At 46.5% G+C, this 26,445-nt stretch overlaps 7 protein-coding genes across 7 annotated transcripts; 2 read left to right on the top strand and 5 right to left on the bottom strand.

Moving 5' to 3' along the window:
• Positions 1 to 8,823: 8,823 nt before the first annotated feature.
• On the bottom strand, positions 8,824 to 9,924 carry PEX2_073630 (uncharacterized protein; the record flags this gene model as incomplete). Its single annotated transcript, XM_016744633.1, has 1 exon — positions 8,824 to 9,924. One exon carries the CDS (start codon positions 9,922 to 9,924, stop codon positions 8,824 to 8,826), a length of 1,101 nt encoding a protein of 366 aa, XP_016600604.1.
• Positions 9,925 to 10,337: 413 nt separating this feature from the next.
• On the bottom strand, positions 10,338 to 11,467 carry PEX2_073620 (fungal specific transcription factor domain-containing protein; the record flags this gene model as incomplete). The annotated part of the gene is made up of 2 exons (XM_016744632.1): positions 10,338 to 10,490; positions 10,709 to 11,467. 2 exons carry the CDS (start codon positions 11,465 to 11,467, stop codon positions 10,338 to 10,340), a joined length of 912 nt encoding a protein of 303 aa, XP_016600603.1.
• Positions 11,468 to 13,902: 2,435 nt separating this feature from the next.
• Positions 13,903 to 15,170, top strand: PEX2_073610 (cytochrome P450; the record flags this gene model as incomplete). The annotated part of the gene is made up of 5 exons (XM_016744631.1): positions 13,903 to 14,184; positions 14,234 to 14,530; positions 14,581 to 14,700; positions 14,775 to 14,941; positions 14,999 to 15,170. The coding sequence occupies 5 exons, from the start codon at positions 13,903 to 13,905 to the stop codon at positions 15,168 to 15,170; spliced, it is 1,038 nt and encodes a 345-aa protein (XP_016600602.1).
• Positions 15,171 to 15,536: 366 nt separating this feature from the next.
• Positions 15,537 to 15,926, bottom strand: PEX2_073600 (uncharacterized protein; the record flags this gene model as incomplete). The annotated part of the gene is made up of 1 exon (XM_016744630.1): positions 15,537 to 15,926. The coding sequence occupies one exon, from the start codon at positions 15,924 to 15,926 to the stop codon at positions 15,537 to 15,539; it is 390 nt and encodes a 129-aa protein (XP_016600601.1).
• A 1,278-nt stretch (positions 15,927 to 17,204) lies between these two features.
• Positions 17,205 to 18,812, bottom strand: PEX2_073590 (BAR and SH3 domain-containing protein; the record flags this gene model as incomplete). The annotated part of the gene is made up of 4 exons (XM_016744629.1): positions 17,205 to 18,080; positions 18,140 to 18,256; positions 18,317 to 18,634; positions 18,699 to 18,812. The coding sequence occupies 4 exons, from the start codon at positions 18,810 to 18,812 to the stop codon at positions 17,205 to 17,207; spliced, it is 1,425 nt and encodes a 474-aa protein (XP_016600600.1).
• A 1,205-nt stretch (positions 18,813 to 20,017) lies between these two features.
• Positions 20,018 to 22,252, bottom strand: PEX2_073580 (S9 family peptidase; the record flags this gene model as incomplete). The annotated part of the gene is made up of 5 exons (XM_016744628.1): positions 20,018 to 20,562; positions 20,632 to 21,206; positions 21,275 to 21,937; positions 21,993 to 22,099; positions 22,157 to 22,252. 5 exons carry the CDS (start codon positions 22,250 to 22,252, stop codon positions 20,018 to 20,020), a joined length of 1,986 nt encoding a protein of 661 aa, XP_016600599.1.
• Positions 22,253 to 24,439: 2,187 nt separating this feature from the next.
• On the top strand, positions 24,440 to 26,408 carry PEX2_073570 (DNA helicase ZGRF1-like domain-containing protein; the record flags this gene model as incomplete). Its single annotated transcript, XM_016744627.1, has 2 exons — positions 24,440 to 26,028; positions 26,081 to 26,408. The coding sequence occupies 2 exons, from the start codon at positions 24,440 to 24,442 to the stop codon at positions 26,406 to 26,408; spliced, it is 1,917 nt and encodes a 638-aa protein (XP_016600598.1).
• Between the last annotated feature and the right edge of the window lie 37 nt (positions 26,409 to 26,445).

Genomic DNA, 26,445 nt, shown 5'->3' with positions numbered 1-26,445 from the left:
GCACATGGCACCCACCCGCAAATTCACAGCAGCGCCAACAGCCGCAGATGCATGTACAAAGATTTGTCTGTTATACTATCATCCAAGTAGCAGCGCTCTCTAGGAGGGAAACTAGAAGGCATGCTCTACTTCATCGAGACACATATTGAAATAGACACGTAATTTCTCGCACGTCCCTTGCTTGATAAGTGTTATATCTTGTTCTTCCATTACGCTATTTCAGGCGACGCTGCTCTAGAGGCTGCCGTTTGGGACAGTGAGGTCGCAACTAACTTCAGCACCGAGACTAATAGCAAGCCTCGTCTCCAAGGTACTTTGTCACTAGACAAAGTGGATAGTGGCCGCGTATACTAAACAATTATATTTAGCTCGGCCAAGAGGGTGGTTCTAGGCTTAGTTCTCGCCCTGATTGCCCATTTCGCAAGTATCAAGATACATAAAACTATGGGGGATGGAAAATAGGGGCCTGCTGTCCGATCAGCCGTACTCAGGCCACATGTGACATACTGTAGAATCACGTACCCAATCTTTCAAGGTTACTCTTCTAATAAAAGTTGCCTAAGGGGGTTTGTGCAGAGGTCGCGCGACTAAGTCATTCTTAACACGGCTGGAAGCCAGTAGTGCACTCTACTTCGCGATCTATCCGCCCAGCCCCTTATTTTCGATGATGTAACAGAGATGAGAATTTCACAGGTTAGCACGACTTCCAATCGCCCCATTGCAAGCCAACACGTCTCAAGGCTTTTGTTTGATTTCCTCCAAGAAGGATAACAGGTCATGCTTCTCTTTGAAAGAAGCGATAACACTGATAAATACATCAAGCCTCAACAATTCAAGAGCTCATTCCTCTTAATCAATCCCATACCGCTCATCAGCATGCCCATGGCCTTCATGGCAGCTCTCATACTTGGCATGGACAGTCCAGTAGTTCTAGCCATCTTTGGTTATCCCGATGTCGGAAGGCAGAGGCTGTTTCCACTGAGTAGCCTATTCCGACAACCCTGCCGACAACCACAAATGCAACTTTTTCAGAGACTCAATATCGATACAACAGTATCGCCCAGCTCTGTATCAAGATATCTTGCTTCTCTGTGGATTTTGACAGATCAAATGGTGCGTCAGGAAACGACTTTGCCAACCCGGGGCGAGGATCTTTCATTTTAGCTTAGAGAGTAGTGAAGGGCAGATATGTCGTTAGTTTGGGGCATGTCTTTGAGTTGTGGCACATTTCCGTTTATGTCTGAGAAGGCCGTCTCGACGTCATCGTCAACTGCCTTTAGATTGGTAGGGTATTGTAGAAGCATATCGTGGAAGACGGTCATCAGTATAATACAGCCTAAATTATGCGAGAGAATGCCCCAAGCTCATGGCATTGTTCAGAAGGCCTTTTATATGGTCTTTCAGTACAGCTTCGTGTATTGCCGCCCAATGTATTTTGATAGGCATGCCTTATATCAGATTGTGTCTCGGGACGGACGGAGTTGCGAAGTTTGCTCCAGTTTAGACAATATATCATTATTGAGATTTATCTTGACTGACAGTGAGGCAAGTAGGCTGGCTCAACACATAGGGGTCTAAAAAGATCTGCCCGTCTCCTATTTCACCGCAAGCATGGCCAATTCTGAAGCCAATTTTCTTACTATATTTATGGAATAGCATGTTTCTCAGATCTCCTAAAATAAGAATATAATATAATAATAATTGTGTATTACTTTTGGGCGATATAAATGGGGGTGTTCTCTGAATCGAATCGTCCATGTGAGTCCATTTTATATATCAAGGCTTCCATCGTAACCGCGTCAAACCCTTTATAAGACTCCCAAAATTCGTAACTTGATAAAGGAAACCTCTCTTAAGATGATTTTATACATTATGTCTTTGTTCAATTTAATCAATGATCTTACTTTCAACATAATTCCATCTAACCCTGGCCGCTCTGCACACCTTCGCCAACCAACATGATGTAGACGTGCCGGTAATAGTTACCACTCCACGAAAAGATCTAGCTTATTAAACAAGCTCCTAGTATTTAGGTAAGCTCGAGTACAGCCTTGGAAGTACCAAAGATTGCTATATGGGGTAGCGGAGCATCTAGTGCAGGAGTTGCGGTGTAGTATCGTTTTCTCATTGACCGGCTGCTTCCTCCGTTGTAATAATGGCGGTCAAACAAGGAAACGTTTTGGTTGATATCTGCCCCGTGAATCAAACACTACTCTATCCATTTGGTTCTATATGTTGCCATTAACTCGACGGCGACAAAGATCGGGATATGTCTTGCTCGATAAACAGGCCGGTCGAGCCCAGCGCCGTTGATATCAACGTCATACTCCAGAAGAACCTCAAGGACTTCTGTTGGGTCGTAGAAATTCTGAGACATGGCTGTCGTTAGAGGCGTGAATATCACACGAGACGATAAATCACAGGGCTGCTGCATTGTGTTTGGATCTGCTCCCAGGTCTAGGAGCAACCGCAAAGGACTTACCGGTGATGTCGGAGATGCGCGGCCAACAAGACGAATAAGTGGCAATGCAGGCTCTCCTACCAACTGAATGGCCTGGTTGTGTAGCTGCGTACCGTAAAAGAGACGCAGAATCTTCTAATCGCCATCCACTGGTTTTGTTATTTCGTTTGCCAGCCGATGAATACCATCCCGTTGAAGGTCTTTGATATCAATGGGAGCACCTATATCTAGGAGAACTCGAAAGGCGTCCACTTGCCCGTGGGAGGCTGCAAGGTATAGAGTGAGCACTTCGAGGGACCTATTAAAGAGAGCCCTTTTCTTCTGGTGTCGGCCCAATGTCTAGCCAGACCAGTGAATATCAACCGTGCTAACGGGCACTCTGTAGTTTAATACCAGTCAGCGGATGGCAGGAAGGTAGCCTCGTATACAGGCCCAAATCATAGCTTGATCGCAGGCACCTTCCCGGTTCTGGAGAAGTGGATCGACACGCCGGCATAGCGTTTTGTTATGTGATAATAATCGAGCAAGTGAGGTGACTGACAGATGTTGGACAATCTCATCTAGGATTTCTTGTGGCAGGAGATCCAGTGAACGGTGGGTCATAATAATTTAATGACAGAAAGAATAAAAACCCAATTGTAGCTAAGCTAAGAATAAAAACCCATAGATGTCCACGGGTCTCACTCTGACTTACTAAATTCAAAAAATTGATGCAAACAGGTCTTGATTCGCGAAACCAAGTATGCAAAGACTACTATGATAGATTTTTGGGCGTTTTTAGTTATCGTTAAAAATGGGTCCGTAAATTTCTATTTTGGTACTACGTATCAAGCCGATGCTCATATATTGGCTGGCACCTCCACAGATGGAGAACCAAAGACAAGCAAAAAAAAAAGCAGTGTAACATTTAAGATATACCTCTATTTCTCTCTATTTCCTAAAAGAATAAGTCTATTTCTATCGACTTACTTCCCCGTCTTATAATCCCTCGTGGATGAACTATCATAACTCTTTCTGACAAGGGAGGTAAATGCAGATATTATGTATTACACTGGAAGTCTCTATATCAGCTGAATATCTGAATATCTGGATATCTGATGATCTTACTTGAATATAACATTGCATTCATGATAGAGAGTATAAGACTGCATCATACAATCTATATATTAAAGTGTTTTTGGGCCTTTTAATTAGCTGCGTGGTAGCATTCTACCCCCTTACCCTCTAGAGCGTCGTTCACCCGCAGTTACTGCACATTTTCCTGCTCAGAGGCATCGTGGAAGCTGCATCTGTGGACTTGTTCACGCCAGTGGCGGCACGTACAGTGCTGCTGTCCGGGCACACGGACGCACGATACAAATTTTCCATCGCCCAGTGTGCAATTCACGCATTCCTCTCCCGGCTTCATTTTTTCTCCCACTGCGTGGGCTAGGAGGGCTTCGCCGTTTGCGAGCATCTTTCCCACTTGCTGGTCGAAATGGGATCCATGCACGCATTTCATCTTTCCTCGTTTGATTGGCTGACGAAGGAATGGCTCTCTTTTCAATTCTATACCACAGAGGTAGCATAGCAGGCTTGTTGGGTTTGCGGCTGCCTTTCTGGTTCTTGGCCTAAGGTCGGGGGGCGGGGGGAGCCTCTATATCTTGCTCCGTGCCATATACTGGGTCTTTTATCGTGGGGATCTCAAGCTTCTGAGCGAGGGTTCCCTGGGCCTCGAGGCCTTGGTCTGAATGCCCCATTTCTGCCGAACCTTAGTGTTTTCACTTCAAGTCACTGCCTGAAACTCCGCAACACTTACATTGTATCCCCTTTGCGAGTTCCTCTAATGAGTATATGAAGAATGGATATATGAATGATTTGTCAATGAGTGGAAATGGGAGGAAGTATATGAGAGCATCAAACATCTTTTCAAAAGTGAGAAAAGAGTGAGAGTTGAGAAGTTATATGCACATCAGTTACATGTGAGAATAGCTTCAATTTGATACGGGTAAGTTCCAACTGATTGCTATTTCCTCACTTCAGTAAAAAGTCATATATGTACGCTGCATTCTTCTACCCCTTTGTCCCTTTTTTTATATCTACTTATCATGAGATGAAATCAGTTATGGCACACTGGGGGTTAGAGACCGTTATACCCTGGACCCAATCTTGTAGCGCTTGTGATTCAAACCCCCTTTTTGGAAGGTGTTGATGCCCGAATGCCTTATTTTAGAACAGCAGAGAAATCATAATTGGAACACTATTACACCGTAGCCTTTGTACCAATATATTTTTTGCCAGTAATAGTGAAATACCATGCAAGATACAGCAGTCTGTAAGTCTAGAGAGTTGGGCTAAGCGCAGAAAGCCTACTTCTCTATTTTGCATCCCCGCACTTTCGGCAGATGCGAGGCGTCATATCCGTGATGATTTAGGATCTAGTCAAGCCGCAGTCAAGCCAAATAGTTCTTACCAGGCGCAAAAGCCAGGTTCTTGATTCTGCGTCCCCGCGATTTCGGCAGTTGTGAGTCCTCATATCCGTGATCATCCTGTCAAGTTGGACCAAGGCTACATGGATTGATTTGATTTGATTGATTTGATTTGATTGATTTGATTTGATTGATTTGATTTGATTGATTTGATTTGATTGATTTGATTTGATTGATTTGATTTGATTGATTTGATTTGATTGATTTGATTTGATTGATTTGATTTGATTGATTTGATTTGATTGATTTGATTTGATTGATTTGATTTGATTGATTTGATTTGATTGATTTGATTTGATTGATTTGATTTGATTGATTTGATTTGATTGATTTGATTTGATTGATTTGATTTGATTGATTTGATTTGATTGATTTGATTTGATTGATTTGATTTGATTGATTTGATTTGATTGATTTGATTTGATTGATTTGATTTGATTGATTTGATTTGATTGATTTGATTTGATTGATTTGATTTGATTGATTTGATTTGATTGATTTGATTTGATTGATTTGATTTGATTGATTTGATTTGATTGATTTGATTGGATGCACTTATTATTTTCATGGTCCTTAACTTTGGGGCTGAAAGACATGTCAGATTGGGACATGGACGATGTAGATTAAAGCTAGCCCTATGCCGTCCATTTCAGTTTCAAAGAAAACCACCTCAAAATTCTGCTATTCAAATACTTTTTGCACTCAAACAAGCTCCTCTCAGGTTAGGTTGCCATGGATCATAAGCTGGAAATTGGCCATGAGGAAGACATCACGCCCTCTAGAGACTCTATTCAACAAAATGTACCCTTTGACAAAGAGCCTGTGCATCATGACCCTCATGGATTTCCTGTTATTCCACAGCCTTCATCCCATAAGGATGATCCATTGGTACCTGAAACCTATTTCCCTGTGTTTTTACCAGGGCTAACGTTCGATAGAATTGGAGCCCTGCGCTCAAATTGAGTGTCTGTCTTCAGATTAGTTGGCTCGCTCTACTAGAGCCACTGGCATCCGCTGTCGTGAATCCTACTTTTCTTCTGATGGGAAAAACATTTGGGTTAACCGTTAAGGAGGTTAGCTATGGTGAGGGTCATCACGTCAAATTGCGTTTAGCCTTCCTTCTTCGTATAAATGCTAATTCCGATGATCAACAGAGCTAACAGTATGGCTTGTCTGTGCGGGCTTCGGGCCCTTGGTTGTGGTTCCTTTTGCCAATGCATATGGTCGTCGACCTGTGTACCTGATAGGTAATCTTCTTGCAGCAATCGCAAGTATTACAGCAGGGTATTGTGATACATGGGCAGGTATAATGATCACCCGTGCATTCAATGGCTTTGGTTCAGGTGCTGTGATATCAATGGGTGCAGCAACAATATGTGACCTGTACTTCGTCCATCAACGAGGTGTTTACATCGGAATATATACACTTGCGTTGACCAGTGGGGCACACGTACGAATATTCACTCATCTTATATCATCTATATACACCTCTAATCTATCTATCTAGGTTGCTCCACTTTTGGGGGGGCTTCATCGGACAATCGCTTGGATGGCGAGCATGTTTCTACATCCCGGGCTACATACAACTAGGGACATTCGTGTTAACCCTATTTTGCCTACCCGAAACACTTTACAGCAAAAAGACTCCATCCGAATCAACTCCCTACCTGGAGCAAACCTATATGCAAAACATTATGTTTCTACGGAGCAAAGTTCCAGGAGGCCGACCGAAGATACAAGATTTCACTCGCCCATTCAAGATGCTGAGGTTTGTGGCTATTCTAATCCCAGCTACATTGTATATGGCCTGCTTTGGTTACGGTACTGTTCTTTTCGCTCTTACAGGAGCCAGCCTCTTCACAAAGCTTTACGGATTTACTACTGCTGAAACGGGGCTCATTCTGAGCATACCTCTGTTGATTGGGGGAGGAATTGGCGAGCTCAGCGCGGGATGGGTAACGGATTGGCTTTCAAATCGCCATGCACAGAGGCACAACGGCGAGCGTCTCCCTGAATCTAGATTAACTGCTATCTGGGGTGCATTGTTAATTCCGATTGGGCTTATCATCGAGGGTGTCTGCCTTTCGCATGCGGACACCGTCAGTTGGGTTGGCAGTGCATTTGGCATGGGCATAGCAAACATGGGCCTGCAAATAGCTACTACAACCATATATGCTTATACGACTGATGTGAGTCAAATATTCTCTTGGGGTAAAAGCTTCGCTCTGACAAGATACTTGACCACAGTGTTACAGACCCCAAAGTGCAGAGGTATCCACGATTCTGAATATATTTCGGCAGATATTCTCGTGTCTTATCTCTTTCTACGCGTTAGTATGCCATTGGAATGTTATGGATACACACTAATGAATTCCAATTTAGTCTTCCATTTGCCGAGCGCATTGGGATCCAATTTGCTTGGCTCACTTTTGCTATGGTTGTTGTGGTCCTCCTTGTTCCTGTAATTCTGCTACGGTCTTCTGGTTCAAAATGGAGAAAGCTTCGCTCCCAGTCGCCTCTAAATACGGAAACTTAGGATTTATACTTTATAAGTCACTAGACTTGTCAAGATATGTTCCAAGGCTATTCATTGTGAAAATAACTCAATACCAACCCGTCTTCCATATCATCAGTTGATATCCCTGGTTATATCTAGAAAGATCCACTTAATTTATCCCTTTAACCGCTTTTGCCCACATCTAGAAAGACTAACAAAGATCACCAAAAAGACATGACAAGGCATTTTCGATATGTAAACACGATGTATTATTCTCTAAGGCTGGCTAAGTAGCTTGCGAGCGGGGTCGTTTAGGGCAAGACCATTTTTTAAGTTCAACTAGAGATCAAATTGGTTTTTGTTAGATCCTTCGAGTACTCGGCCTCCGCTCTGAGGGCGGTGCCCGTAGCGGTGTCCGAGCTGTGAAAAGTCGATATAACCAAAGACTCAGCATTATGGTTTGTATTGGCCGAATGAGTCAAAATTAAGGGAATCAATAGATAATCAAGGACAATAGAAAAATTGTATTGACAAAAATGAAAAATAAAGAAAGAAAAGAAGACAAAATGCGGGAGGAGAAGCTGCTGGTAATGGCTATCAATAGCTACCTCAATCGGTTTGATCCAAATGTTGAGAGACGCAGTAGACAAAGAGTGGGTAGATACATCAACAGTAGTAGATGAGTGATAATTATGGAAAAAAGAATTCCGAACTCGAAAGGACTGCCGGTCAATATTTCACGAGGCCCTCCCCCATGTTGGTTTAGTAAGTATAATGTGCACATATGTATCTCCCGATGACCCCTTTCGCCATTTGAGGACGAAGATCAGATATGTTGCCAAGACAGCCATCGTGTGATTGAACAAGATGAACCCAATGAAGATCCCTACATTGTGGCCTCTCTGCGCATAACTGAAGTCGTATTGTTTGACCTGTGGGGGATTTCCATTGTCAGCGGGGTCTAATGTCAAAGGAGTTCTGGAAAGAGAAGACAGGAAAAACAGGGACTACAGAGGGCAGATCGTGACAATTGTAAAGTATCATTAGAAACGAAGATGTATAGGTCTAGAGGGGCCGAGATACTTATAAAAAGCGAGAGAGAGGAATAAAGAAAGGATAACGGCCAAGGCCAGGGTGAACCTGGATCACTGCTGGGCCCGGAAGGGCTCCCAATACGAGGATCGGCAACGCAGGCGTGCTATCATTACACCACCTTGGTTAATCTGAGGGGATCAGGCAAGATCGATGGTGATAGCCTCGACAGAGAACATAACTATACTCTAGGGCTAGGTGATGATTGCTTACCACTACTAGTACTGACGAAAAACAATACAAAATTGAAACTGACAGGCAAAGAAAGAAAAAACCACCCGCTATACAGTGAACCACTTCTTGTTTCATTCTTGATCTTGTTCGAATTGCACCTCCCACACCATGGATGCGAACTCGATAAGTTCTTGTGTCCCAATGACTATATCACGTTCTCTGTTGATTTGTGCGGGGCGTCGAAAAAGAGATTCAAAAGGGATCACCAGCTGAGGTAGAGGATGATGGGGATCAAAGTAGACTGCACCATCAGATTTCCTACTAATGGTTAAGTGAGTCCTGTTGATAGGGCGGGAGGTTTGGGAGCTCCATTCCCACTGGTCGATCGTGATCTCGGGCCTTTTTGTATGGAGATTGACTCCGATAGCTACATTGGCCTGCTGTCTTTCTGGATCTATCCAGTACTGAGCATCACGGCGGAGCTTGGCGTAAGTATCCGAATTGGCGACCTCCAAAATGATCGTGGGTCTCCTAGGAGCGTTTTGGGGGGGTCTTCGTGGACCCCACCCCCCGTCTGCCTGCTTCCTTGTGCCATCTATGGCAAGCATCCCTGTGCTTCCCCAGGATTGAATTGGTTTATGCAGGCCCATTGGCTCAAGGGCCAGTATAAGCATGTCGTTGAAAGCCGTTGTGGCTTGTTCGTGCGCCGGGCCGAGCATTTTGACGATAAGGATCTTTGTTTTCGGATTAAAGAATATATTGGTACGAACAGGAGGATCCGAGTTGATGAAGTCGTGCTCGAAAGTCGTAGGTTCAATAAAGAAGATAAGGTGTTCGCTGTGGTCTTCTTTCTCGGGGCTATAATTTTCGTCTGGCGTATTCTTAGTGTTGTCTCTCTCACCAAGGATATTCTGACGATTACAGTTATCCACATGTCCACTGCGGAGGAAAGTGCGAATGCGCATTGGCTTTTGCGCCCAGCCGAATTGAAGGGTGCCTTCCGTCTGTGGCAGCGTGCTCGAATGGTCTTTGAGTCCTTCCCAACTTGCACCGCTCGCCCGCGCCTTCGCCTTTCGTCCAATGCGGAAAGGACCATAGAGACGATCATCCTCAAGCGAGATGATGTGGCAGAAATCGTGCATACCACTGTAGCGATATGCTTTGACCGAAGGAGGTAATTCTTCAATATCCTGCCGGCCATGTTCGATGGCGCTATCATTAAACTCGAACATCTTTGTTTTTAGAGAAGAGCTCGGCTGATATAAAGCTCGAGGATAATGTGGTTTATAGAACTGGCAAGAAACCGTCCTTTAAGGCATTAACAATAAAGCTACCTCATTATGACTGTACTGTGTCGTAGTATCTCGTCGGTTTACATTGGTCCGGGAGAGGAACATGGACTGTACGCGATTGGGCGATGGGAGAATTATAGATAGTGTGAGTAGGATGCGACCGCACTAACCTGCCCAGGTAAACTAGAATGTATATAGAGAAAATGAATGGAAATGAGACCATGGACTGAAATAAGCTGGAGAAAGAGCGAGAGGAATAGAGATCAACCCTAGAGTAGCAACGTCCTACACTCGCCGAGTCACGGAAATCCATCCCACTGAACAATTACCAGTCATTTGCCTTCCCCGTTTTCTTACCATTCCATTTCTAGGATGCCCTCCACTTCCAGCCTCGCCTCGCCATCCCTTTCAAAGCTCGTCCCTACCACATCCCCAAGGCTAATCTTCTCTCGTGGTGCGCTAGGCTCAAGTGAACCGTCGACATGGGTGACGCTCAGCCTGTCGAGCTACTCACCGGTGAGTACATCCAGCCAACGGCTGGTAAGCCACACACAGTCGAAAAATACTTCCCCCAAAGGGGGCCAGTCTCGCGCAGTTACTCTATTCCGCAACCTAGCTGTCGACGGCCCACTCAAAGTCATACATTGACGTCGCAGCCAGCGCTTATGCCGCGGACCAAAGCCTCCAAAACACTCCCACAAACCACGCAACAAGGGCTACGCACAGTTCCCCAATTGCTTCTCCCAGACATCGGAGCACCCATAAAGGCATCATGGTTGAGCATGCGCCGGTGGACAATCTCTATGGCTTTCAAAGCATGTCGAAGAGCTGTTGTCGCATGAATGTCAGCCCCCGGGCTGCGTTGAGGAACTAGGCCAAGACTAGGAAATTGTATGAACGGGCGGTGAAACCAAATAATCAGATCATGAAATTGAAGCTCGAGAAGTGTTTGTTGCAAGATGCGAGTGGGTGATTGATGTAACATCCGTCTATCGTCATGTTTCAGTCCTTCCGAGGCAGTGTGTGTTTGAGGTCGATTGACGCTCCCGACAAGCACCAAGTCTTTGAATGGCTCTGTTTTCACGATACGATTCTTCCACTCATATAAATTAGTGATCTCGTCAGTGAGATGCTCAGCGGAATGTTCAATTTGTGCAACGGAATCGTCGGTAGTAATTGTATCGAGCCGAGCCGTCAAGGATTCGGCAACCTTTTTGCCAACGACTGTCAGCGTGATAGTTGCGAAGTGAAAGACCAGCTCTGAAGAGGCTGGGTCAGAGGAGGGATTATCTTTTGGGATGGCAAGTGTAGTGTCTCTTAGGGGGACAATAATAGGTTTACCAAGGTATCGCGAGCAGCGAAAGTCGAGGTGAAGCAACATCCACCACAACCAACCACAGATCTCAGCCTCTTTAGAACCAACATGAGATGCTAGAGGATTCTGCAGGTCGAGCGACTGCGCAAGTCGAATACCCATCCCCATAATATTATATGCGGCGAAGACTTCCCCAGAATTCAGCAGAAACAGGGCCACCAGAATGTGACGTTGAACATCTGACACAGATGGTTCCGCATATAGGAGAAAATTACTATTTGTCGCCAATGCTTTTTGCAAATAGGCAGCAAACAAAGGCACGAGAGGGCTCTGATGTTTTTCGGAAGAACATTCTTGGGCCTCAATTAGAGTTGCATTGACACCTAGGAGACGATGATGTAGTCCAGCATGATAGACTGATTGCAAGCAGTATGGTATCAGTGCGTCTCGCAAAGTCTGCTGCCTTCGACCTGGCTCAAGATCCAATACGTCTTCTTGGGTCACAATGGGTGCTAAGTACTGATAACGAACCCAAAATATATCCAGTAGCCTTTGTTCAAGGTCTTGCGAGCTGGACATGCTCGATTGCGGAAAGCTCTGCTCTGCATTTTGAAGCAAATCCGCAGTGGAATAAGAAACCTCCGACGAGAGTGATTCGTCAGACACTAGAGATGATTGTGTTGACATCTGTGACACGACAGAACAAAAGGTATTGATCCGCGAGATAGCGAGATAAATCCCGTGAGACAGTCCGGGTAGCCGGCAACTACGTGGGTCGAGTCCCGTTGTGAACGGACCGGGGGGTGGGCGGCCTCACTTGCTGGAGAGGTGGAGTACATGGGGGCAGAGATGGGCGGATATGCTCAGCTCCAGCGGAGCGAGGCGGCGATGGGAGTTGCGAGGCCCTGGGTTTAACGCACTATGAACATGGCAGTGTGCCATCGCATCGAACGCGATGTTGGCGACAGAAGTCACATGCCCGGCGCACTTTTCGTCGCTTGATCAAGGGACCTGATCGCGGCGGTACAAAATTGTAAAGCATGAATAAGAGTGGGCTTATTCTAATTATGGTTGTGTGTGGAGGCTTCGCATCGATGGTAGGAATGGATATTGTATTGACGTGATACTAGATCATGGATGGATGCCCTTTGCGGCAATACCTACAGGTAGGTCCACTTTCTCTAATAATCTGCCAATATGATATCGAGGAAGCAGTGACCAATCGGAAATCCAGTAATGACCAAAAGCCCCCTTGGCATGTGATACTGATACAAAAGTCCAGCCCTTCCAGCGAGAGTAGTAATAATAAGAGTGGTACTCTACTATATGGGTACTATAAGAAGACTAACTATTAAGAAGCTACCTACTATAAAAAGTAGTATAACCAAGCGGTAAAGACGTTGTCTGCTTTGTATTGTGAATGCAAGGAGCATGTAAGATATTATTCCTCGTCGGCCCTACCTGTTGCTTAACCATACAAGTCTCATATTGTTGGGTGCCGGGCTTACTGTCGGCATCCAAAGCTAAAGATCAACAACGCAAGCCTCGGAATGTTTTTTGTGTGACCTTAAGACGCCAGGTTGATACCTCGGGTATCAAATCCCTCGTTGAGTACAGAGTCGGAAGCAATTGTCTGTCTCACTGCTCCCTTCTTGAGTCCCTATTAGGTTGAGCTCATCGGCATTCAAGCTGCCTTTCGCCAATAGCGGCATGACAAGCTACAACGGGGTCTCAGTGCTTTATGGGGTTACACATCGCTCGTGGTCAACACACATTTTCTACTCGGGGACAACATGTGAGGTAACGCAGCATTAATTGCCTCAAAGTTAGGGAAATCTTTCCCAGAAAGGTGAGATGCGTGACCGACTACACTCGACGCACCATATAATGTTGCAAAGATCGGCAAATGTCTTGCGAATGTATGAAGATCGGATTGTGGGATCTGTAGACATTTCCTAATTCAAGTATGCCGCGACCTACAAAAAGTGTGCCTAATTTACACTTCCTCTAGCGCTAATAATACAATTGGAATAACATAAAGTCAAAATCATTCCGCCTCTTCCTGTCTTTTTCTAAATTTTCATGTCCACACATTAAACCCAAAGTTATTTACGCGAAAGATGGCGCCTCTCACATTCGACATATTCGGGTACCTACTCTTGCTGGTATATATACTGCTTGCGTATAAAGGCACCAAGGTTATTTATCGCCTATACTTCTCTCCATTAGCCGGGTTTCCAGGTCCACGCTTGGCAGCAGCAACCAGTCTCTATGAGTTTTATTTCGATGTTCTGAAAGGAGGTCAGTTCATGTTCGAGCTTGACCGTTTACACGACAAATACGGTCCCGTCCTCCGCATCAATCCACACGAGATACATATCAGAGACCCCAGCTATTACGATACTGTCTACGGCGGGCCATTAAATAAAAAAGACAGATTGCCTTCGTTTACTCAAACCGGATTGCCCCTGTCAAGCTTCGAGACTGCGCCACATGGTCTTCATCGTGAGCGGAGGAAATTATTGAGTCCTTTCCTTTCAACGCAATCAGTTACAGCTCTCCAGCCTGTCATTCAAGAAAAGGTGGATCTAGTTTGTGGCCACATGTCGAGAAGGATTGGCACCGGAGAATTTTTCGACTTGCACTCTCTCTTTGCTTCTTTCGCCGCTGACGTGCTGTCTGCATATGTGTTTGGCCCCGCGAATTGTTATGCATACTTGGACAGAGTGGAGGTAACAGATGAATGGAAAAGAAATGTTAACAGCCTCTTTGAGACGCTGATTCTTATCAGGCATCTACCATTCCTATACAGCCTAGCATACAAGATTCCTACCATTGCCTCCTGGGTGTTTCCCCCTTTTTCTTGGATTCATCCATTCACTGGGGTACGTGTGGTCATTATTTGGCACGTTGGAATGTGCTTATCAAGGATAGAAAATCAACCGAAGTGTGGAAGTTGCGCATGCAAAACCGGAAGGGAAATCGATAATACCAACTATTCTCTCCAACGAGAAAGTACCTGACCACGAAAAAGACTTGAAACGCCTGCAAGACGAACTGTCGTTTTTAATAATTGCCGGGTCAGATGCACCGTCGCAAGTGATGGCAATCACTGTTTTTCATCTCCTTTGGAATCCAGAGACATACCAAAAACTCAAAGACGAGTTAGATGAGGCTTTCCCCGTTCTATCCGAGGCAGACTGGACTAAGCTAAAAGGCCTTCCCTATCTGGTAAGCCGACATAAATTTTCTCATGCTTTTGTAAATTTTGCTAACAATAGCCCCGCAAGTCTGCTGTGTTGAAAGAGGGTCTACGCCTTTCAGCCGTTGTGACAACGAGGCTTCCGCGTATTGCACCAGATGAAGCTTTACAGCACGGAAAATGGACTATTCCGCCCGGGGTATGTCTTCCCTAGAATTTAATTCCCTTTACTTGGTCCCACAATCCTGTTGCTTTATTAATATGTGAATGTAGACGCCTGTCGGCATGTCCACCCATACCATTCTACGAAACCCCGAAATCTATACCGAGCCGATGAAATTCATTCCAGAACGCTGGATGGGCCCTGCTGAGGAAGTCCGTGCACTGGATAGATTCTTCGTTCCGTTTGCGAAGGGCAATTCAAGTTGTATGGGTCAAAGGTACGTAGCTTCTAGTTCATTCACCAGTTCCAGACCGGTGGCACTGATATATGATAGCATGACCTACTCGTGGCTTTACGCAGTGATAGGCACCGTGGTACGCAAGTTCCAACTAGAGCTTCACGAAACTGACGAGAAGAGTGTTGAAATTTCTCGAGACTGTTTTAATGGACAGACAGTTCCTGGGCTCAATTTGATCAATGTCAAAGTCACCAAGGAGTTCAACTAGAATGTTCTGCTACCATGTGAATAGTTATTTGGTCTTTATTTCGGCTATATCTAGACTGCTTTCTTTGCATCATCTCGGTTTAACATCTGCTTTTCTTCCCCCGGGCACTTAGAATCTCAAATAATTTACGCCTTTCTCATACTAAACTCTTGCTTTCAATCTTATTTACATCATTATGCTTTGTTTTAAAAAAGAATGGATGGGAATAGCATGGAACAAAGACTACGACATGCATTACTCGGTTCTCATGATAGAATTACTAAACTTTCGGACAGAGTAGAAAGGAAAACTCAAATTCAATATAATAAGAACCAACTAAATAAGACTTACCTTAAATCAATAACTCACTCACGTTGTTGTCAGGCCCTAATCCCTAGGCCCAAAAACATAACTCCGATCAATAGAAAGGCGTCCGGCAGCAATCTCCATCCGGTAGTGCTCAGCAAGTCCTATAACCATAACAATCCAGCCCTGCTGGGCAAGGTCCTTGTCAGGGTTCATAACCGGGAACGAGATATAAAGGGATTGCTGATGATGCAAGGCATCATGGTGGGTGACCTCGCAGTCTCCAGCATGGCAACGCTCAGCCACAACATCCATCAACTCTTCATCGGCCAAGAGACGGTCCTCGGTGGTAAGCTTCACGGATACCCACCACAATTCAGGCAGGGTGCTGAGGTTCTCGTAGTGAGGCTGTTTGTCCGAAAGGAAGATGGTACGAGTGTTCTTCAAGGCTTCCCGGCGTTCTGAATCCATGGCATCGAGGGTCGCAGTAGCTTCGATCTAAATATACTCAGCTTTGGGGGGAGTTGGGGTTTGGTTTGATCTTGATGAACCTATGATGGAGAAGTGCTTTCCTATCTGATGTTATAGATTTAACGGGGGATTCCGAGGCTATTTAAATACGAAGCAGGGGGACAATGAACAGTTCTATCGAGAGGCCGTCTTTGACCTAGTTGAGAACAAACCCTTTTAAACCCCTGGAGGTTGTTACAATGCCTTTTGTCCATCCTTTGACTAGATACAAAATCTAGATATTAAGTATAATGAACAAAGCCTCGAATCGTAGATAAGATTAGACTGTATTAGAATGGCCTTTTTTCTATAAAAAAAGAAAAATTATGGTTAGAAACGTGCTTCACCAGCCTAGATCATTGTCAATCAGTTGCATTATGGCTATCTCGGCGGGCCATACTTGGACAAATTCCTGAACTCGCCAGGACAGTCTTCTTCCCACTCGAAAATAAGGGGATAAGATGCACAAAATCATTCCCAGAAGTCAGGAAACCAACCGGCATTCTCCCAATCGACCAGTACGATGTCAAATGATCGCCCACCTTGATCATCTGGGCGACTTGTATTCTCCACGACCATAATGTTCTTCTGCTGAACATCCCCATGCGTGAATGTGGGCCGGTGACCTTGAAGGACGCGAGCGAAGTATTTTTTTGTAAAAGCGAGTCTTGTGGTCTGACCGACTATTGCGTTCGACCAAGGCTCTATAATTACCGACAAGGCCCGCAACGACGGCAGGTTCTCCATAAAAAGGCCCCAGAAATTTCCGATAGCCAAATTAGCTCGCCACCTCTTTCCAGGCCTCCGGAAAAGCCAGGCAATGGACACTCAGCTATTTGCATTGCGTCGAAACGATATCTTGTCACTATCTTGGAGGCCATGGTCTCTCACAGAACATTGGCGCAGGCGCGGATTATCTGTTGTAAGTAGAATAGGCAGAGGCTGGGAGTTCTGGAGGGGGACAGCTCCTGGTTTCCACATCATGAACAGAGCAGGAGTCGATGGAGATAATATCGGAATGTGGATGGATGGTGACCTGAATGGAAGGAAAATGAGCGGCGAAGCAAAATCAGTTACAAAATTACGGAGTACCCATAACTACAAAGCGACATAACAGGGGTTCATTAATCGTGTGCTTGAATACTGAAGTAGGGGCTCATCCGCCGAAGAAACCCCGATGCCTCATTTTAATGGATGTTCAATAAGCCGAGGCCTCTACAAAGCTTCCAATACTGCCCATTATTCAACATAGTTGGCAGGGAAAGGTCCCTTCTGCCCTCGTAACTCGCCTTCCCACCAATCGTCCGTGCTATCTGTCTTCCGCACGACACGAATGCGGTCCCCTTCCCGGAAACTTAGATCACCACTCCCCTCGCCATCAAAGTCATACAGCGCCGTGACAAACACGGGACGGGAAGCTGCCGGTGGTGGTGGCGGCGGGGGTCTCTTCTTCCCTATGGCGGCAGCCATGGGTGATACCTTGGCCTGGAAAGAGTCTATATTTGGGCCGGCGGGTGATCTCGACACGCCTGATGGAATGGGAGTGGCTTGTGGAGTTGGCAAGAATGTCGGACGAGGGGGGTCGAAGTAGTCGCCGCCCGTCGAGAGGGGCTTGGACCCTGCGGTGTTTCCAACAGGAATTGGGCTGCTCTTATGGCTAATTGTTGACAGGGGCGGAGAGGGAGGATATTCTGGTACACAGGGTGTCTGGCTCGACGATCCTGGTGTCTGTGATCCCCGGCGGAAAGAAGCTGAGAGCGAATTCGATGAGGCAGCGCTGTGAAGGCGATTTCCAATTGAGGGGCGTTTCCTAACCTCCTGGTCGGCCGCAGCTCGACGCATGGCCTTGCCTTGGGTCAGAGAACCGAAAGTTTCTATTTCGCCTTGAACGGGTTTGAAGGCAAACTCCCAGTCTTGAACAACTTGTTCCATAGCTGCTGGTGGGGAGGGGAATCCCTCTTCTTCACAGTAAGTGTGAAGCACTGTGTAATAGTTGGCAAGCATGCTGTTTTGGATCTCGACCTGTGCTTCAAGGATGTATGGCGTCAGGGAGAATATGAGAGCGATCAATGTTGGGAGTCGCTGTCGTAGATCATGGTCGGCAGCTTGGTAAGCCTAGATCGCGATTAGTATTTCCTGTTCTATGAGTAGTTCTTGAGCATTAGGATTTGTACCTCTTTCGCATTGGCAAGTTCGATTTCTGCTTTGGCTAAGCTCACATTTTCGCGATCGGTGCGCTTGAGCTTTTTCATGAGGCTATCAACACGTCCTTGTGAGATTTCAAAGTCGGTCTAGAAATTGGGAGATCAGCGAAACTAATCCACTAAGGGCTCTCATTCTTCATTGGATACCTTCTTGTTATTTCGCTTTTTGATCGTCTTTTTCATCGGCGCAAGGGATTCCTTCGCTTGCGCAGCCGGTTGGGACATGCGAGTATCGACAGCGCCGAGTTCATTCACAAGATCGGTGCGTAGGTCATCGTATTCCTTCCGCAGTCGATTTGTCCGAGCTAATCTCTCGGGGTCTGTATCCACAGCTTTATGATTTGATGGGGTTTCCGAAGAGCCAATGATAGGACCATAAAGGCCGTCGAACTCATCGACAAGGCGACTCTGGTGAGTGGCGATAGAGACCCAAGAATCGCGCCAGGCCTGGGTAGATTCCACGATCTGATCAAATAACACGTATCAGGAAATGCGGCAGAACGCGCGTCATCGGGGTAACATTGTCTACCTTGCCTAGGAGCATATCTGCGTCATCGAAATCTTTCAGAAGCACAGCAATTTGGCTGTCATCTGCAGACGACTTCGTCGTCAAGCGACCAAAGCGCCTCGACATGTTCTGCATGTTGGGCGATGAGGGAGCTCTCAAAAGCTCTCGGGGAGCATGAAATATGGAAAGAGGAGTGATAACAAAACGTGTCGTACACGAGAGCAGGATTTGAAACAGGAATAAACCTTAATTCAATCAATCTTAATTTCCAATGTAAATGTAAAGTGATGTGGAAGGAACATTGGAAGAAACGTTGGAAGGGGGCTTAACGTCCCCCTCATGACACATAACTCGGCCCCAAAGTGTTTCAGCCTTTCATGCGGCTCTCGCACCACGGCCCCCTCTCCCCCTCCATACATTTTAGGAAAGTGGTACGTCAATCACCGCTCTGAGCCCCTTATCCACTCTACGAGTATGTTGTAGTTAATCATCTTAAATCAGGGGTAATGGCCATCTTATCCCATATGTACATCAATACTGAGTACGGAGTACATGGGGCCATGACAGGGATATAGGTATAATACCTGAGAGGTCATCAAATTATAATACAACGGTTGTATACTCCGTACAACAGAAGTATAAAGAAGATGTAAATTGAAATTGATCTTGAAATTGATAAATCCGTGGATGAATGAACTTAACCTGCTGATATCAGAACTCTATCTGCTCTCACGTGATCCACATCCACATCTACATCTACATCGTATGTGGTATATTGCAGGGCAACTCTTGCTCTTCAAAGGTTTCATAGTTATATAATTAATTAGGCAACAGTGAGCGGGCCAGAAACGGCCATCTTCCATTCTGGGCATGGCGCCCTCAACCTCGTGCCCGTTTTGGTTTAGCCTCTCGGCCATTTGTCCCGGCTAACTATAGAACACCGTTCACCCTACCCTTTGCGGACGACTTATAGAACAAATCTCCACCTTTATTACTTAGAATTGGGATTATTTAGTATATAAGATAGATTCAGACGACCTAATGTGCTCGGTTGTAGCAAATGGGAAAAGTTGTGACTCATCTTTAACTTCGATGTCAGACTAGGATATGGCCCCTCTAGGCCCTAAACAGATATCTTGCTTTGGTCATGGTCTAGTGGTAAAATAGCCTGTATTTTTCCCACATTCAATCTCGGTTCGTTGGAAGTCAGCCAGTATTTAGGCCCCAGCTTTCCAATAGGGGCAATGCCAAGTATTCCAATGTACGAAGTACGGAGTAAGGAACTCTCTATTTTCCGTAATCTCGCAAGGTTCAAACTTTGTTCATAACATCTGATTGTCTCAAACATCCGCCGCATCAATCTTCAACAACCCTTTCTTCCACCAATTCTCCTCCTCTTCTACAGCCGCTATGCGACTCTTCGCCTGCCGGAATCCATGCCCTTCTCCATGGAAGACCACCAACTTAGATTCACGGCCAGCCTTTGTCATCATTTCGACCATTTCCTCTGCCTGGTTCAGAGGAACGACTGGATCCTCGTCTCCTTGAAGCAGCAACAACGGCGCAGTGATTTTATCTGCCTTGAAACAGGGGCTGCGTTCGCGGAAAATACGATTTTTCTCGTCTTCGTCTGCACCCGGATCAAACAGCAAGGCAAATGCGTAATGGCTCTCGAACTTATGAGTATCCTCACAGAGAGCCTTAACATTGCCTATCCCGTACAGAGAATTGCCACCGGCAAAGAGATTGGAGTAGTCACAAAGAGCTTGGAGTACAATGTATCCGCCCGAACTTTGGCCGCGAATGCCGACTTTGTTTCGGTCGATTCGGCCAGTGGATGCTAGGTATGACACACAGCTAGCAGCATCTGCTGTATCAAGGATTCCTAATCATGTTAAGTCAGTATTAGGCGGGGATTGAATGAATCTACCACTGAGAGGGGTGGGATTCTTACCCCATTGCCCATTCAAATCATCCCGGTACGCTCTGCCATATCCGGAGCTACCTCCATAGTTTACCCAAACAACAGCATAACCTCGAGAAGTCCAGTATTGGTCCGTGATATTCAGGCCAGCTCCGGTTTGGGACGTTGGTCCACCATGGACACAGACGATCAAGGGTGGCAGTGCTCCAGAGGGTGACTGATAATCTGGGTTCTGAGGTTCGTAGAAGATGGCATGTGCCACTCCTTCTAAGTTCTCACCGTGGACTCTTGGGAAAGACAAATGCTCTGGTTTTGAAACAAGAGAATCTGGCATGGGGAGCTCGGAAGCTACCTTGAGTGCATCGAGCTTGACGGTGTCGGCGAGGTCCAATGTAAAAACAGTGTTGAAGCTTGTTTCGCTAGAACCAAGAAGGGCTATTTTCGTATCTGAGAGGGGATTATCTGCCAGAATAACCGTGTCTGTCACTGGCAGATTCAGGTCTTGCCAGGAGTCGTTCGACAGATCTATCAGTATAAAGCTCCATCGAGCATTCTTTGTGTACGACGCAATCATTGAAGTTGGAGTCAGACACACGTACGTGCAGCTGTTAAAGGAGAGTATAGGTCAGCGATCAAATCAACAGCCGTTTGGTCGAGTCAAAACCAAACTTACTTTCCTAGAAACCAGTCCGGCTGGGAAAATTCCACTTCTTCCAAGCCATGCAGAGCCATCCGTTCGCATTTCAAAGTGTCAACGTGAGACCGATAGAGCTGCCAATACCCCGAGCAATCGCTTGTGAAGTACAATGTGTTATCAAAGCCCCATCGTGGCTGGCTAACACTTTCTTTCTGAGGCACACCAGACACATGGTGGACGTCTGTGACCTGGCCATCTTTCCATTTAGCCACATACAGGCGGGCTCCTGTCCATGGCATATCTGGATGAGACCACTGGGTCCAGCATATCCTGCTGCCATCAGGGGAAAAATGAGCAGCACTGTAGAAGTCGTCGCCAGAGGCGACATTGACTATCTCTTTGGATTGCACGTTGACCGCGACGAGTCGGTTCCGAACTTCCGAGGGCAAGGGCTTGGAGTGGTCTTCTTCGATCGCCAAGATCCACCCGGAATCTGCCTGGCCATCTGACAAAGAGCCAGTGGCGGAGGTGGGCGCATAGCGGATCGCAGTGCTTGTCTTGGTGATCTGCTCAACATGACCTGTGGAGGGATCAAGTTTATGCAGATCCTGTGTCTGACGATCAGAAAAGACGACATGTCCGTTGAAAACGATCATTGATGCACCGCCATATTCATGAATTTTGGTGCCAGCGTCATACCTAGTGAATCATCATTAGAGCTAGGTTCATACATGGCTGGATCTCAAGTATGTACTTGGCCGGTAAGATATCGCGTCCTTCACGGCCAGCGTATTCAACAACACAGCCTCGTCCCTGCTCTTTTGGTCGATCCTCGATGACATAAATCTTTCCCTTGGATGTCTGAAGAGGTCATTAAAACGTTGCAATATGAGCGATCTTGATATTCATTTAACATACCGCGATGGATTCAAACTGAACACCGTCAGCGCCAAGCAAGGTAGAGCTGATCGGGCTCTTCCATTGGCCGAACGGAGCTGTGACGGGAGTACCCATAGAGATTGTAGCAATCGAATTATTTTGCTGGAATGGTCGAGTCGATACTCTTGAGAAAGGATATTGGTATAGATGTTGGTAGCGTTGGGAGGTGAGATTTGAAAAAGAAAATCTACCCCGCAGAGACTGCAAGATTGGTGCTGACCGAGTGTCAGCTGAGTTCAATTGAAACGAGCAATCAGAATGCTAGTTCAAACGTCCAATGTAAAAGTAGAGCAATTAAGGTATGATTACTTGACTAACCTCTCCCTAACATCGCTAATATCCTTTCGGGTGTACGAAGTATTCTTAGTGCATATCTGCCGCCATAGTTGACCAATTCGTGGCAGCCGGCACTCCGCCCATGATATTTGTGGTAAGTTCATCAAGTTCATAACCACCTCCGACTACGCCGACAACAATGACGCCGACTACGTACCCATTCGAGTACGTAGTCACCCTACGGCTTCGACAGCCCCCTCTACAGGGAAATCGGTCACTTAGGCGGGCATGTACAGTGACTGACTGTTCATAAGTTTTAACACCCCACCTACATTTATTTACATAGGCGGGATATGGGTGGGGCCATAGGGGTGTTAAAACCTATGAACAGTCACTGTAACTAGATCCTTGGATTTAATTTAAGAAAAGGCACTTACTACTTGGGTTTAAACCCTAGATAGTGTATACATTTCACATACCCCAAAGATGGTTGAAGGTGCTGCTAATTCTATCTTAAAAAGGGCTAGTAAAGATCGGGTTGTTGGCTACAACTAGGTCCGGGTCCATCCATCAGTCAAAAAGTTCAAACCTCAAACTAGGAGTTCGGTCAGGACCCAGATCCAAGTCCAGGTCACGGTTGTAACGAGGTCTCTTAAGTGAACGAAGATGAGTAGTGTCAGACCGGAATCTGACCCGCCTCTCCTTGGCCGCGACTCCTCCTATAGACTCTAATAGATGGCTCCCAGAAGCTAGAGCAACCTGGCAACTACTACAGAAGATTTAAATTGATACTAAGGCGATGAAATTTACACTCTATACGATAGAAAAATTAACAAAGCGGGTGAATTAGAAGAAAGTTACAAATATAAGTTAGGAGGAAGAACCCCTCCGACGGAGGCGGTATGAAAACTGAATGAATGCATAGAAAAAAAACCGAATCCTCCTCTTAAGCAGTCCTCTTTGCTTAGATAGGTACATCGGGACGCGTAACGAGATCGGTCAGGAGCGCTAGAAGAGCATTGATCGCCTTAATCTGAGCTTGGTCTAGGCGAGTTTGGGTTACATTCAGCGCGCCAAGGGGTTGTGAAAGGGCACTCTGGTGACGGTGGGCTGCGGTCAGATTCTGCATTGTTAAGTTGATGTATCCGGATAGAGTGGTCAGTACTGCAGCGGATCGGGTCCCATCTGTCCCCTGGGCCTGGGTGATGTAGGCCTGTAAAAGGTTCATGGTGTCGATTGCTGTTTGTAGATAGGTCTCGAGCGACTCATGCGATTGTTGAACACGCTGACGGGCTCGCTCTACCTCCTCTCTCAGCCTTGCGGACTGAGTAATGTTTTGCTGTATCCATGGATGGGTATCAAATCTTGTAAGACTTGTGGTGGGGCTGGGGCACCGGCCTGCGCTTGTCGGTTGGCGTCAGGGCTCAAGGGCGAACGTCGATTTGAAGAAGAGGTATTGAAGAGATAATTGGTCTTTTAATACGGTGCCAAAACCATTGAGAAAGTTCTGGAGTGGCAGACTAGTCATTGGGATCTGTACCGGTTCGAAAAGACCGAGCTTTCTACCTAGGTCACTATATGTACCATATTTCCTCTGCCACGGCTTTCCTATTCTAGGTTCCTATCCTAGGTGCCGCATTAAGTGAGATGAAGCCAGAGTGAGGGAAAGGTGAGATGAAGCCAGAGTGAGGGAAAAGTGAGATGAAGCCAGAGTGAGGGAAAAGTGAGAAAAAGATATTCAACTACGGCTTTTCTATGTTGCGTAGTGACACAAAAGTCTTCGCGTAGACAGACAGACTCATAGGTATATATTATATCTCTCGTTTCTTTCCTTCCTCTTTCTCATCCTCAATCCCTTTCTCTGCCTTATCAGCTTATCGTGTTTCCCACTTCCGCTTCCACTTTCAACGCGAGAACGCGACTAAAACTACATTTCGCGACTCAATGTGATGCAACCATGATTCAGGGTGCCACGATGCTACTATGATGTCCACACCGTCATCCTCCACGCGTCTTCCCCCGACCTCCCCGCAGGTCACTGCCTCGGTGGTGAAGTTTCGCTGCCTGTACACTCACGACCTACGCCGCAAGTCCAAACGATGGCACGATGGCTACCTACGATATCATAAATTCAACAAACGTGTCATGGTCTACGATGACCAAGGAAATTTCATCGGCGACCACCACTGGCGATCTTCCGACGAAGTGCAGGATGGTGACGAAATGGAGTTGGACAAGGGAGTCTTGATTGAGGTGACCGAGAACATGGGAACCACGGAGACGGACATCACCACACTCTACGAAAAGAAGAAATCTAGCCAGGGATCGCCACAGACCAAAGACCCGGTGTCCCAAGTCCCCCGCACCTCTACCTATACCCCAGCCTCCACTTCCGCCTCCACGCCTCTTCGTTCCTCTGCTTCGTCCCAGTCATTTCGCTCTCTTAACGATTTGCTAGGCATTAAAAGAACTCCAATTGGGCATTTAGTGTCTCCATACGAGCAAAGAAATCCTCCGCAGTCAGCCTCTAGCATTCAGGAACCTGAACGCGCACTGAAGCGACAGAAAACATCCTCGGTGGTGAATCGAAGCGCCGAGAAAGGCTCACACGCCCAGAGCGAGGTCATTGATTTGACCGATCCAACCGATTCAACTCGGGGACTCTCCGCGAAGCAAAGGTCAAATCAAGTGGCAAAAGAACTACCTAGAGCCGGGGGTGATTCTTCGGCTGATATACTCCCGGCAAATGGTGAGCAGAGGTCGACAGCTCATTCAAAACAAACTCGGCCACAGAGACCCAACCCTCCTTCACTCTCAACGGTATCCGCTTTAACTGCATCTGAATCAACCTTCAGTCTACCGACACCGGAGGAGGTAGTCCGCACAGCTACCAAGGGTATCCAACCAACAAGACCCCTCGGTCCCTCATCGAAAGGTTCCCTTCCCACTATACCCGCAGAAACAGAGATCCCCGGGTCTCGACACAACTTGCCCGTGGATCAAACCTTAATCAATCGCGAAACTCAGTCGAGAGCTGTTTCACATCCCATGCCACCACAGAGGTCTGAGCCACCGACGGTCCCAAGAAGCTCTCTTCCAATTGCACCCAAACAGCCGTCTGCTGGTCGATTTACACCACAGCCCCCAGTGCGTGTACTCAACAATTATGTGAAACCTATCGAAACTGCGAACAATCAAGCTCCGGCTAACATTCCAGCTCCGGCTGACGTTTTGTCTTCGGCCAATGTTCCACTCCCGGTCAATGTTCCACCTCCAGTCAATGTTCCACCTCCAGTCAATGTTCCACCTCCGGTCAATGTTTCACCCCCAGTCAATGTTGCACCCACGGCCAATATCTCACCTTCAACGAAAATGCCACCTCCATCACGTCCATCCTCAGTACTGCGCCCTGGGGCACCTACAACGGCTCTACGCATGGGAACCGGAAAGCCACGCCGGAAACTGATGTACAGCGCTTTGTTACCCGGCACTTCACGAACTCCATCACCAGTGGCCTCAGATACACCGCCTGATAGTGCAACTCGTGAAACCGCCACAAATAACCCGGAGCAACCGTTAGTATGTACTCACCCATTGATCAAGATTATGACACTGATTTTCCTGTAGTCTAGCCGCCGCTCCAGGTGATTCCTCAACAAACGAAGAGTTTATGCCCTCAAACTCGACACAATTCATATTTGATGAGATGATAGATGGATCGGGCTTCAAATCGCCCTCCACGATCAAAAGGCTAACCGGGAAAAGATCTCTCCATTCGCCCTTGCGCAAATCGATATCTGACCCGACTGCATTGACTGCCCGCAAAGTCCGAGCAGGAGGATCATTACATGCAGCCGGCAAGAAAAACGAGCCCAAGGAGCAAGGCCCTTGGACATCCGAGGCATTGGATTTGTTTGACTTCTGGCCTGCTGGACGACCAAAACCAAACCAATGAGATACATACCATGGCTTGTTTTAAAAGCCGTACATGG

The sequence above is a fragment of the Penicillium expansum genome (genome assembly GCF_000769745.1).
Source record: "Penicillium expansum strain MD-8 chromosome Unknown contig254, whole genome shotgun sequence".
Lineage (NCBI taxonomy): Eukaryota > Fungi > Ascomycota > Eurotiomycetes > Eurotiales > Aspergillaceae > Penicillium > Penicillium expansum.
This window is presented reverse-complemented; position numbering and strand designations above follow the sequence as displayed.